This window comes from Eptatretus burgeri, chromosome 17, assembly GCF_056783735.1.
Source record: "Eptatretus burgeri isolate ZD-2024b chromosome 17, Ebu_testis_v1, whole genome shotgun sequence".
Taxonomy (NCBI): Eukaryota; Metazoa; Chordata; class Myxini; order Myxiniformes; family Myxinidae; genus Eptatretus; species Eptatretus burgeri.
In genome coordinates, this window is record NC_140977.1 from 29,404,561 (window position 1) to 29,418,499 (window position 13,939).

At 40.5% G+C, this 13,939-nt stretch overlaps 1 protein-coding gene across 1 annotated transcript in view; it reads right to left on the bottom strand.

Moving 5' to 3' along the window:
• Positions 1-13,585, bottom strand: part of LOC147009643 (uncharacterized) — a 104,217-nt gene extending 90,632 nt beyond the window's left edge. The window contains 12 exon segments of the mRNA XM_085863154.1: positions 2,769-2,838; positions 3,208-3,300; positions 4,533-4,671; positions 6,301-6,412; positions 7,580-7,705; positions 8,407-8,611; positions 8,769-8,875; positions 9,013-9,091; positions 9,396-9,510; positions 10,755-10,992; positions 12,865-12,894; positions 13,520-13,585. Of these exon segments, the coding sequence (XP_085719280.1) occupies positions 2,769-2,838; positions 3,208-3,300; positions 4,533-4,671; positions 6,301-6,412; positions 7,580-7,705; positions 8,407-8,611; positions 8,769-8,875; positions 9,013-9,091; positions 9,396-9,510; positions 10,755-10,992; positions 12,865-12,894; positions 13,520-13,568 (1,363 nt within the window). The 5' untranslated portion in view covers positions 13,569-13,585.
• Between the last annotated feature and the right edge of the window lie 354 nt (positions 13,586-13,939).

Genomic DNA, 13,939 nt, shown 5'->3' on the forward strand with positions numbered 1-13,939 from the left:
AGATCAAAAAATACAGTGCATATTCCAAGATAATTAATGAGTGACGAGTTTGCAATGTTGATAAAGTTTGGACATGTACAATTATTGGACCTTGGTGGTGTACTATTTACCAACTTCGGCAAATTATAATAAAACAAATTATCACTGAAACACAGCTTTGTTTTCCTTGGAAATTAGAGCGGTCTATGTAAGTGTCTGTAATGGACCATCTTACACGTGTTTTACATTGTTTCTTCTTACATCGTGTTGCATTTTGATGCGCTTCCAATTCTGGAGTAGTTGAGAGGTTTATCTGTCTCTTTGATTTGCATTTCCCACAGGATTTGGTACAATAGGATGTAAAGTTCAAACTGAGGCATGACGATGTAAAATGAATGGGAAAGATGTTGATGTTCTGGTGTCAAGATTAGGAGAGATCGAGTTTAGACTTGAAGAGTGGGTCTCGGTACAGGGTGTGCAGGGGTTGAGTGCAATGCATGGGGCTGCATACAGTGCATGTGGTTTGAGCCTTGCTGTATCGCTTGGGGCTTGATTGAAAGTGTGGCTACGTGTGAATTGCTTCGCACCTCAATCACAATTCGGGTATTCATTTTTCACAAAGCTCATCTTACAGTCCAAGTTTACGCATGTGTAGTACATACAGTGCCGATAGAAAGTCTACACCCCTTTCAAAATTTTTACCTCTTGTTGCCTGATAGCCTGGAATTAAATTTTATTAAATCAGACTTTTTCCACCTTTATTTACACATCGTAATCCACAACTTCCAAGTGAAAAAGAAATTCTACAAATTTCAGAAAATGAATTAAAAATCCAAAACTAGAATATCTTGGTTGGATAAGTGTCCACCGCCCCCCCCCCACCCCTTATAATAGCAATTGTAAATTAGCTCAGGTGTAACCAATCACTTTCAAAATCATAAACCAAGTTAAATGGCCTCCACCTTTGTTAAATTGTAGTGATATTGATTATTTCAGAAGAAAATCAGCTGTTCCTGTAAGTTTCGTCTGCTGGCCGGTGCATTTCTCAACAGACTCAACCATGAGCACCATATGCCTGGTGTTGGCTCAATGGTTCGGGTGGTGGGCTTGGGATCCTCTGATCCTGAGTTCAAACCCCACTCGGCTGTTGAATTAATACCAGGTGGGGTTGACTCTGCCTGTCATTCTCCCGGGGTTGGCAAAATGAGTGCCAGCTTGCTGGTGTACTGTGTTGGAGTGGCGACCCGTCCAGGATTATGTCCAATAGCCAAGGAGTCAGCTTTGGCAGCACCAACAATCTGCACAGAGTATGGTCCCAATGGATGGATGGATGGATGGATGGATGAGCACCATGGAGTTTTCAAAAGACCTCCGGGATAAAGTTGTGGAAAGGCACAGCTCAGGGTACGGGGATAAAAAATATTTCAAGGGCCTTGAATATCCCTTGTAGCACAGTCAATACAATCATGAAGAAGTGGAAGACATATGATACCACCAAGACCCTGCCTTGATCAGGCTGTCCCTCCAAACTTGATGACTAAGCAAGGAGGAAATTGATCAGAGAGGCCACCAAGAGGAGAATGGCAAATTTGAAAGAGCTACAGGTCTTTTTGGCAAAGACTGGTCACTATGTATGTGACAACAATATCCCAAGCACACCACAAATTTGGCCAATACGGAAGGGTGGCAAAAATGAAGCAGTTACTCAAAAAAACCCACCTTGAGTCCCGCTTAAGGAATGCAAAAAACCACTCCTGCCATTCTGAAGCCATGTGGCAAAAGTTTTGTGGTCTGACGAAACCAAGATGGAACTTTTTGGCCAAAATGCAAAACGTTACATTTGGCACAAACCCAACACAGCACATCACCCAAAGAACACCATCCCTACTGTGAAGCATGGTTGTGGCAGCATAATATTATGGGGATGTTTCTCATCATCAGGGACTGGGGAAGTTGTCAGGATAGAAGGGAAAAATGTATGGACCAAAATACAGAAAAAAACCTAGAGGAAAACCTGCTGCCCTCTGCAAGAAAGCTGAAATTGGGACGGAAGTTCATCTTTCAGTTTGACAACGACCTCAAGCACACAGCCAAAGCTACACTGGAGTGGCTTGGGAACAAAAAGATAAATGTCCTTGAGTGGCCAGTCAGAGCCCCGACCTAAATCCAATTAAAAATCTGTGGGAGGACTTGAAGATTGCTGTCCATTCCATCAATGCTCCCCACGGAACTTGACTGAGCTTGAACAGTTTTGTATAGAAGAATGGGCAAATATTACCCAATAAAGGTGTGCAAAGTTGATGGAAACGTATTTCAACAGACTCACAGATGTAATTGCTGTCAAAGGTGTTTCCACCAAGTATTAACGCATGGGGGGGGGGGGGGGTGTGAACACTTACCCGACCAAGATATTCTAGTTTTGTATTTTATTTAATTTTCTGAAATTTGTTTTTTACATGGAAGTTGTGGGTTATGATGTGTAAATGAAGGTGGAGAAAGTCTGATTTAATGCAATTTAATTCCAGGCTATATGGTAACAAAAGGTGAATATTTTGAAAAGGGTGTAGACTTTCTAAAGGCACTGTATATCCAGGTAGGTCTAATGCACATTGATGATCTTTTTCTTTTCTGATTGATTCAGATCGAATAATGTGAACGAGCTATCAACAAACAAATATTGTATCAAGAGCACACATTGCAATACATTTAAAATAAGGTCAGGTTATGAGAATGCATTTGGCTTTTTGAAGAGGTTAAGATATTCTTCGGTAAGTGGTTGAACTTCTTACCTGATTCGTAAGGCAAAGGTACCTGGAGATCCAAAGTGAAGACACCTTTATCACGGAACTCAAAATTGGTCTGCAGAACAGAGGAATACGTTCATCTTGCAACATCTCTTAAATGGCCTCGTTTCAGCACAAACACAGGTGTACCTCGTTTTTAGTTACTTTAGGAGCTCGGGTTAGCCTGATAGGCAGGAATCCCCACTGAGTGTAAGTTTACTTTACAAGCAAGCCAAACAACTCCATGATACGCTGAGAGTTCTTGGCACACACACACACACACACACACACACACACACACACACACACACACACACACACACACACACACACACACACACACACACACACACACACCTTCGGTATTTGTAAGGCGAATAATGCAAACAAACATTGTGACTGGTAATAGTTCAGGAATCCGACCAATGGAGGAAGATTTTCTTACCGTGAGAGTAGAGAAGGTGACTCCCGACAGACATGTCTGTGTGCTCCTTGGACCACATGACACAGTTGATATTTCTATAACCCAGCTCCTTGCCTGCCAAAGCATTCACACATCTCAGAGGTGATCCCAAATCCATCAATTTTCAGATAATATAGAACAAGGTGGGATAAGATGCCTCTGCAAGCAAAGGCATGGAAAGACCCCCACCACAACACCAGCACGGCACCACCACATACACCGTATATACATTCTCATCTTCAGCCCATTTGCTCAGTATACTGAACATTTTCATGTAAAATTGACTGCGAAAACCACCTGCTAGAGGGATTTGTGGTGCAACCATTAATGATGCTGAAAATAAAACCAGAACTGAGAAGGTGATATGGGAAGGTGGGGAAGAGTCTTGCCCTACCTCACTCGACATTTTGCAATACTATTATTATTATTATCATCATCATTATTGTCATCATTATTATTATTATTACTCGCTGAAAGCCAGTGATAAAAATACCATGACAAAAAATATAGGAATCCTTTTATTCTTGTGCTGGTTGAAAGAGCGAAATTGAGGCAGTATTATCACTTTCTTGTAGGTTTTGGATTTATTTGAAGCAACCATTATTTAATAATTATAAATTCCCCATAGGTGTGGATTAATTTGAAGGAACATTTACATCATTTAATGTCTCCGAGGAGTATTTTCTGTGTTTCAGGATGGGAACAGACAACATTAGCTGATTGCATATACTGTTGAGAGTATTGTGAAGTATCAAAATCATCATATTTTGTAACAGCAAATAAAAAAAATTGGGAGCGATTGAAGCTGCAGTCTGTTGCCTGAAACACTGCTGAGATTCAATTTTGGGTCAATTGAAATTGAATTCAATAGAAAAAAAATTATTATTTTTTCGTAGGCTTGGATTAATTTGAAACAACTTTTGCTGAATATTTTTTTTTCTCTGATGAGCGTTTCTGTGTTGCAGAGCGGGACAGACAGACAGACAGATGGCATAAGCGTATTATAATTCTATTATCACTGTTATTAGAAACTCAAATAAAATGTATGCAATAAAAATTTGTTGAACAAGCGCTGATGGGGTCCTCAGCTGAAACTCAAAAAATAAGCAACGGTTTTGACCCACTATAAGCTCAGAACTCTGCAAGACTGTTTTTATGGGTCTGCATCAGCAATAATGATGCTACGTCTACTATAACCACCAGCACTCTTATTATTGTTACAATTACACAGCACAAATATGTTGTATTATTGCCCCCGTTAATATTATTGCCATAATTATTCACATTATTGTTATCATAAAACTTACCGAAGCGAAGGTAAACTTGCACTCGGCAAAAACGTTGTAACTTGTGTGATCAAAGGTCGTAAGATGGACATTCCCTTCCAGTGAGCACAAAGAGATTTGCTTGATGGTCTTGCAAGACCACTGACCATTGGCACACTCGCTGCAAGAAATAATTAATGAATTGGGAAAGGACTGCCAGCATACCATCCATGTACCACGTACACCCAACATCTCGACCACTCAGGCAAATGGTTTCGTCACCACCAGGAGAGAAAAAGTTTGTGACCATTTTACCGTGAAGGTTACCCACAGTCAGTCAAATTTACTCATGAGGTATCTGGCCAAACACTACAGTCAGTCAGGCCAAACACTACAGCCAAAAAAGTCAGGTATCTGGACTTTTTAGTTACGCTTGTACCTCAACCAAGCCACAATCAAGAAAGCCAGACATCGCTAACAGAAGACATCGCTAACAGTGGGGAACAAAGACATTAGGAGATCTGTGGAAGGGAGAGGGATGGGATGGGGAACATGGGGAATAGAATGGTGGGTAAACATAGCACTGATTTTGCAATCGCAACACTTAATCCATAAATACCTAAGCACCACAATTTAGATGAAGAGTCCGGATGGCATGAATCCTCCATCGTTTATTATTCCCTTTAATTGGTGTAAAAATGGGAACAAGAAAGCATTTCAAAATGTAAAGCACGTCGTGTCTGCTTTGTACTGAACTAAACTTGATGAAAAACAGCAACCCCTACACACTGTACTCAGCCCCACTCTACAAGCCAAAACTTGATCTCTCTAACCTTGACACCAGGACTTCAAGATCTTCCTATTTAGACTTCATTATGCTCCAGGTTAAACATTTTTACATCGACATCTGCAGATGACAGAGGTTATGTTTTCACCCCTGTCTGTTTGTTTGTGTGCAGGATATCCCAAATGGATTTGGATTAAATTTGGTAGGCAGGTTAGGTGTGTGACAAGGATGAATCGATTCGATTTTGGTGAAGATCTGGAGAGCAGAATTTTTAAATTTATTCTTCACAACTTAGAGATCGGGCCAAAAACTAAATATAGCACGATATCTCAAAAAGGTTTGGATGGATTTGGACGAAACTTGGTGGACAGAGTGGGTGCATATATGACAAGGAAGAGTTGTTCAGATTTTGGTGAAGATCCGATCAATTGGTTTAAGTGATTCTTCACCATTGAGCGATAGGGCTATAAACGATATACAACACGATATTTCAAAAGGTTATGAACGGATTTGGATGAAACTTGGTGGACAGGTTTGGTGTGTGACAAGGACGAACGGATTTCATTTTGGTGAATAAGTTATGGCCTCGACACACGCAAACACACACACACAACAGCAGCATGGAATGAAGGTGGATACTCTGAGACCGGGTAGGTCTCCGTTGCATCTCCTGAAACCTACACATGTGTGTTGAGAGCAGTCAACAGCAACTTGCCCATGCATGCACACGCACACACATATATATATATATATATATATTTTTTTTTTTCACACACACTTGGATACCAACAGCTCAGTGGATACGTTGAGACCTGGGAAGGCTCCATTGCACCTTCTGAAAGCCACATGTGGAGTTAGCAACCAACGACACACACACACACACACACACACACACACACACACACACACACACACACACACACACACACACACACACACACACACACACACACACACACACTGGTTGTGGTCACATGTTCCATATTTCTTGAGGGGATGCAACAGAAGAATATTTGCATTTACCAGTCACTGATCTTGTCGATTCGGTGCTTGGTCGGCTCATAGAATATCCCCTCAAACTCACATGGGCAAGCAGACACTGGTATACACTCTCCAGTTGGTGAAAATACGGTATCTGTAAATGGTATGAAAACAAAACCTCGCTCAAAAAAAGAAGTATATTATGGTGAACATCAACAAAGAATTCCAGATGATAAAAGAAGAATATAACAAGATGAAACAACATTTATACTTTTCCATTAATATGGTTGCTTTGTACTTGTGGTCCACTTGAACGGAATAGTGCTCAATATTGCAGCATCTCTTGTTATTCTTGAACCATAACAGCAGTTTTTACAAACTAACCTCCCAGGAGTGATGGGACACCGCTTCCCAATTGCAAGGATCACCCACACGTCCATCTGATTTTCATAACCGTGATTATTGTAAACAGAGGAGCTTTCAATGGGGAGGGAGAATCAGCTTTCAGACTGGCCAACTCTATTAGGAAGATTTGAACCAACTTATTTGTCTCCAAATCAACAAAGGGAAATGTCATCACGAAGAAGACTATACAGCCGATAGGCAACACCAATCACTTCAAGAACTGAACCCCACAACAACTGAGTGTTTTGTCATGTAAATGCAGGCAAGCATCAGTACAGTTCATGATGTCATGCAATCCACGAAATGCCATGGAGGAACAGCAGAACAATCAACATACACATTGTTCCAGTCTGACAGCAGGGTATGTGGGATGTGTTGACGCGCCAACTCTGGCCTTGATAATATTGATCACAAAAAGTTTATAAGGAATATTTCAGATTCAGCTTTGGACCGTAGGTCGAAAGTGGGTGATGAGGTGCCCAACCCCCACATTGGGGGTTGAACTTTGCAGATACTTCTGGGAAGAATTTGAAATTTCAAAATGCTGCCGGTGACAATATCCTACATCTTGCGAACGACACCATGGAACAACTAATGCTAGCAGAATGGACACCCAGCTTTACGTCCCAACCGAAGGAAGGCACACTTTTTGATACAACATCCTGCCTGCATAGGAAGCGTCCAACAGTTCTTAGTCAGGTCGTGAATGAAACCCAGACGACACAGCTCAGAGGCGAGTGCGCTACTTCTAAACCATCCTACCAGACTGCACACATGAGGCTTGTTATTATCAGGAAAATCGCATGTCTAATGATATGTGATAAACATTGAGTGGGATAAACAAACAAAAAAGTTTTGTACTCGTGAAGCTGTTCACCAAATGTGGTGCAACAATGTTGCTGTGCAGTCCACTGACCTTGGGGGCAGAAACATCCAGGGACACAGACGTCCTCACATACGAGCTCACCAACTGGATTGGCACATGTTTGTATGCATGAGCTGCCACATTCCCTATACTCCGTGGTTGGTGGGCAGGAGACACCTGTAATGTGAAAGCAAAGCATTGTTGGACACCTCCTTATAGTTGTAACTTTGACATCTAACAATGATTTTTATCTCTGTTCTTTAACACCAATGAAGGGATGTAACGAAAAAAAATCATCAAAGGCAATACAACGAGAACAACACGATGGAACGATCTGATATAGGGGTACTGAGCTTTCTGCGGCAAAACCAGATTTAGAGAACAATCTGGAACTGATGATGTGGACCATCCTGTGACCTATTTACACATTAAGTGTAAATGTCAATTTCAAAATTTGGAGGCATCATTACATCAATACACACTGCAGGGAGGGTGGGGGTGGAGGGTGAAATTGAAAAAATAAAAAATGAGGAGAATGGGGGAATGTGGGAGGAGTAGGAAGAGAAGGGAAAGGAAAGAAGTTTGGGAGGGAACAGGAGCAAATGGACGGCAGGGAGGAGGCATGTTTGGAGCACTGTGGTGGGATTGAGGGAGGGGACGGGTCTGAATTCCACCACATTTGGGTCCATAAACATATGGTTCTCCTCCTGATCTTAGCAGGAATCAAAAATCATCGATTTTGATTCTTCCTCAGGGTATTGAGCTGAATAGTATGAAATGTCAAAGATGTTCAAGATGATGTTTAACTAATCATCCAGTCGAAGATGACCACAGTAGACTACTACACAAAGAGGCTTCACTAACCCACAAATACTCACCACAAAAGTCTGGTGTTCTCCAGTTGATTGCGCTCTCATATTTCCTGCTGCAATGGTATGAATATTCACCGACAGTCATGCATACACAGCCAGTTGGTACTTCACAAGTGCAGTGGTCCCACAAACATCTTTCCTTAAATTCAACCAAAAGATGTCCAGGGCAGTTGGTGAGGGCAGTGTTGAAAATGTCGGTGCATTCTTTTTCCTGCAAAATTCACAGGAACGAGAAGAAGGGAATCCGGAAGTATTGAAGTACAGATGGTTATTGGTTACGTCACATGTTTCATGTTACCATTTTTCCTCGAATTGACATGCAGAAAGGTGGGTGGGCACTCTGCTACATTACAGGTGTACATGCTCACTTTTGACAAAGGCAAGCTGGCACAGGGAGGCTTCAATGCATACTCGATAAAGCAGTCCTGGAATGAAGTCATTTCTCTGAGGTTGATTTTCATCTGAATGTTGTTATCTGAAATAAAGAAAACCCAAAAGAGAAACAATGAACTTATAAACCCAAACAAATTCTTCTTCACTTTCCTTTGAGACTTAGAACTTTTGCCACAAGGTAAGCAGAAGATGGGCAGAAAAGTCTGATGGGCTTCTCACCGAGAGGCAGATCTTTATTTCCGTCAAAGTTTCCACAGACACCACACGTGGTACCAGCATACCTCTGCTCCAGGATAACCTACCAATAACCAGGATATAGCACAGGCATCTGAGTACGTTACATCAGAGTCATCATTTGCACAATCAATCAAGTGGCATCATCATCAATGCCTATCGAGTAGTGTGCAAGCATTCGGAAAAACGTGACGTCGCGTTTCCTTAATGATTTTCTGGTTCAAGGAGACTTGTACAAATATGTCTGTCTGTGTTACCTCAGTTTGAATAATTTAAACATTTTTTTCCATGAAGCCAAATCAACATTAGCAACTGGTAATGGTGGAAATTAAAATAACTTGAAGGCTTTCGATGTGGTGCAAACTTACACTGAGAAAGTCTTCATTCCAAAAAATGCTCACACCTAACAACCTGGCTTTGATTTTTTGGTAGAAGCCATATTTCTTGAGAGAAATGTCTTTGTTGGTGAAGGGAGGAATAATTCTGTGAAAAAGTAAACAGATGATGACGGTTCGATTCATAATTAAAATCAACCACATCGGTATGTACGAAGGTGTTCAAAAGGTTCTACAAATGAGATAGCACAATATGTGTCCGAAAAGCCACTTTATTATTATTATTATTATTATTAAATAGACAAGCATGTATAGTTTGCAAGAAAAATCTACAAATTTATGATAATAATACATATATATATATATATATATATATATATATATATATATATATATATATACATACATACATACATACATACATACATACATACATACAGGGTGTCCCAAAAGTCACCGAGGGATTTGGAAATTAAATAACATTTCTGTTTTTTAATAATTTGTTTTTCTTTTCTTTTCAGAATTTAGATTAACATTTAGAAATTACCCATGGAAAAATTCACAACTGAACAAAGAACCAAAAATCGTGGAATTTTATATTAAATTTCATCGATCAATTATTCGCACCTAAAGAGCATGGACACCGAATTATTTTGCGAATTTCAGAAATTTCTTGGTCATCACGTTCACCTGATTTGATGCCTCCCGATTATTTTATTTGGGGTTACCTAAAGGAGCATGTATACATCAATAAGCCCCATACAATTCAGCAGCTGAATGACAACATCTGTGCAGAAATTCGAGGGCTGCAGCCAGAGTTATTGTCCGCTGTTCGGGAAAATGCTGTCGAAAGAGCCCGTCTCTGTGAAGCCGAAAATGAAGGACATCTAAGCTATATCATTTTTCATAAATAAAGTAAATTTATCTCCATTTTGTAAATTTTCTTTTGGGATAAAAATAATCATAAATTATTTAAAAACAGAAATGTTATTTAAATTCTAAATCCCTCGGTGATTTTTGGGACACTGTGTACACACACACACACACACACACACACACACACACACACACACACACACACACACACACACACACACACACACACACACACACACACACACACACACACCATGCTTTTTGTATGTGCCTTTGGCTGTTGTATCTCATTTGTATAACTTTTTGAACTCTCCTTCTCAGTATCATTCAAAGGGCAGGCCTGTCGCCAAACTAACAAAGCCCTTTTTTAAAGCGCTCAAAAACATTTTTACATGCATTTTATAATTAACAAATGTTTACGCAGGAACAGAATAATTTTACTTGTGGATTGTAATTGCAGTGTATGGTTGTTAACAGGGTTACGAGTTACATTTTCCAACAGCACTTTTCACTCACATATCTCCATCCAATTTAATTTGCGATCCTTCGATGACGATGAGTGAAGCTTCCAGCCGAAACCTGATATATTTCATGAAACCGTTCTCATCTCTTTTGGCAGAAATATCAAAGTCGTTGTATTCATTTTTACAGTTGGATGAGACCGGGATATTGCAATCTGATATAAAACTGTAGATCTCATCATCAAAAGTTCGCACATGACCTTTGTTCCACAAGGTGCACATCTTGTCAATGGCTGAAATAAGAATGTTTAGCTTAGTGTATGGTCCACAACAACAAAAATGCCAGCATTTCACAGGAACGTACAACATCACCATCAAGCACACCTTCGTATTTTATATTACTAGTACGTGCCCATACAAAATAAATAAATAAACAAATAAATATTCAAACCGCGAGCAACAAACAACAACCACACAGGCCGTTTCTTCGCTCTCGCCTGCCCGTACATGCGTGGCCCGGAAGTTCGCATATTATTCGCAGTTACGATTATTCGCAATTTAGTTTTAATACCCAATTATTCAATTAGCGCCAACATATTTTACCTTTTCGCAATGTCGTGGCAACGAAAAACAAAAAGAGAAGAGAAGAGAGAGATAAAAATTAACTTCCTGGTTCGGAGCATACCAGCTCACTCTGATGTTACCGAAATTTATGCACCGTCTAATATGAAAACGATCATAACTTGGGGCATTGTGTTTATCTATAAATGCGCATAAGAAATCGAGAAATTATTAGAATACACGAAGTCATCATTATCTGGAAGCCCGTACGTTGTAACCCGTAATGGGGAACGCGGCTGAGCTTCCCTTCCCCATCGGCCACGCCCATGCAACAACGTGTCATGTCATTGGTTGGTAAATAAATAGCCATAACTTGGGAAGCACTTGTCCGATTAATATCAAACCTTGAAAAGGCACATCCTCAGGTCCCCAGCGATATAGCTGGCAAGTTTCAATTAGATCGGACGAGTGGTTGTCGAGAAACAGCGGTTACACACACACGCACACACACACACACACACACACACACACACACACACACACACACACACACACACACACACACACACACACACACACACACACACACACACACACACACACACACACACACACACACACTGCTGGAATTATAGATAGATGAAGCATATGGCTGCAGGTCGCATCATTTACCTGGGGCACGGCTGTGCCACTGATGCAGTGCCCCCGAGAGGTTATAGCAGGAATTTGGAATTTGACTGGTGATGCCGTGCCGACGATAGCTACTGGACCCTTCACAAAGGACATTGTGGGGTCTTTAAAACCCACCAACTAATGCTGGCAGCCAGGACACCTAGTTTAAAGTCAATCCGAGTGACAGCACAAACACATGCCTGCCTCGCCCTGCACGTGAAATACCAGTATTGCAGTTTATAGCCAGGTCAGGATTCAAATCCAGGATAGACAGCTCAGAGGTAAGAGTCATCATTTGCACAATTTCTCAGATGAGATCATTTCTTGGTCCAGGTTTTCCTGCCATCCCAAGCCCACAATTTAATTTTTATAATGCATACACTTATCTTCATGCACAATTAATCTCAATAAGCTGACTTTTCTCAAAATAATTGTTTCCACAACCACTATTGCAACCACAATTCCAAGTACTTCTATCAACATACTAATTGGAGGTTGATATTTGATCCACCCACCAATAGGACACCTCTACATTAATGATGAAACAAGTGTCTTGCCATTTGGGCCTCCTCCTAAGTTCTTCAGCTTGAAACAGGTAAAAGTCATTGATATCGACAGAAGTGCCTTGGCTAAGCGTGTACCTGCTCACACATGCACCTAACTGCAAAAGAGCGGTTTATTCCTTCCAGCTCATACCATACAGATGCTTTTCCAAATGGAAAAGGAAGCTCATTGTTGAGTTGCACAACTGTGATAACACAATGTACATGATTGGAAAACACCACTGGTTTTTTTGCATTAAAAGCAAATGTCTCGTTCCATTTTTGTCATAAAAATGCCAAACCTAATGCTTCAATAAACAAAATGGTATTTTGTCCTGATAAAAACAACCACTCATGTAAAGGTGAGAGTATCGAGAAGAGTTGACTTACGTGGGAACGTGGAATTGCTTTGCGCTGACACTGCAGGGAAAGAAAACAATTGAAGATTATATCCCTGAGTCTTTTTAGATTTTTTCAAATGCACATTTATTTGCTTAATACAGCCTTGTTTTTTTTCTTCTTTTTTTAAAAACTATATTCTTGTACAAACTTTGTTCACAGCTGCAGCAATGAATTTCTCAGCTACTCTTCAAAGGTGAAAATATCAAGCACTTGACTAAAAAACAAAAATCTGATTTTTTTTTTTTTTTACTATATTCTTGTTTTACTGTATTCTTGTACAAACTTTGTTCACAGCTGCAGCAATGAATTTCTCAGCTACTCTTCAAAGGTGAAAACACCAAGCACTGGACTAAAAAAAAAAATCTTATTCTTGGACTTAAGGCACAAAGCTTCATGTTGAAAGTTTAACATCAAATGAGGACCTTTGAAGGAACCTCATCATATTCCATCTATCTATCTCTATCTCTATCTCTATCTCTCTCTCTCTCTCTCTCTCTCTCTCTCTCTCTCTCTCTCTCTCTCTCTCTCTCTCTCTCTCTCTCTCTCTCTCTCTCTCTCTCTCTCTCTCTCTCTCTCTCTCTCTCTCTCTCTCTCTCTCTCTCTCTCTCTCTCTCTCTGTCTATCTCTCTCTCTCCCCCCTCACCTGTTGTGAGCCACAGACCCACAGTTCCTAACCATGCTGACAGCCACATGGTGAAACACACCAGAGGCTTCAGAAACCACTGCTTGAACCTCTCCTTGTCTCATTTATATAGATTCAACCTGAGCTTCTCATCACTTTGGCCCACTCCCAAACAATTAAAATAGTCTAAATTCCCTTGGATTGCACTTTTTGAGTGATTCGCTGGGGTAGGACAAATGGAGGTAGTAATGCATGCTGAGGCTGTAATGCAGCATTGCTACTCCATGGATGCTCCAAGGTAAGCAAAAGTCCGCTTGGAGAACTTGCAAATGTATCCCGTCAGCACTAATCTCAAGCGAAGAGATGGTGACAATATACGGGTGAGTGTTCCAAAAAAAAGGCTTTGTCGACGATAGAGATGAAGAGAAAATTGCAAAAACA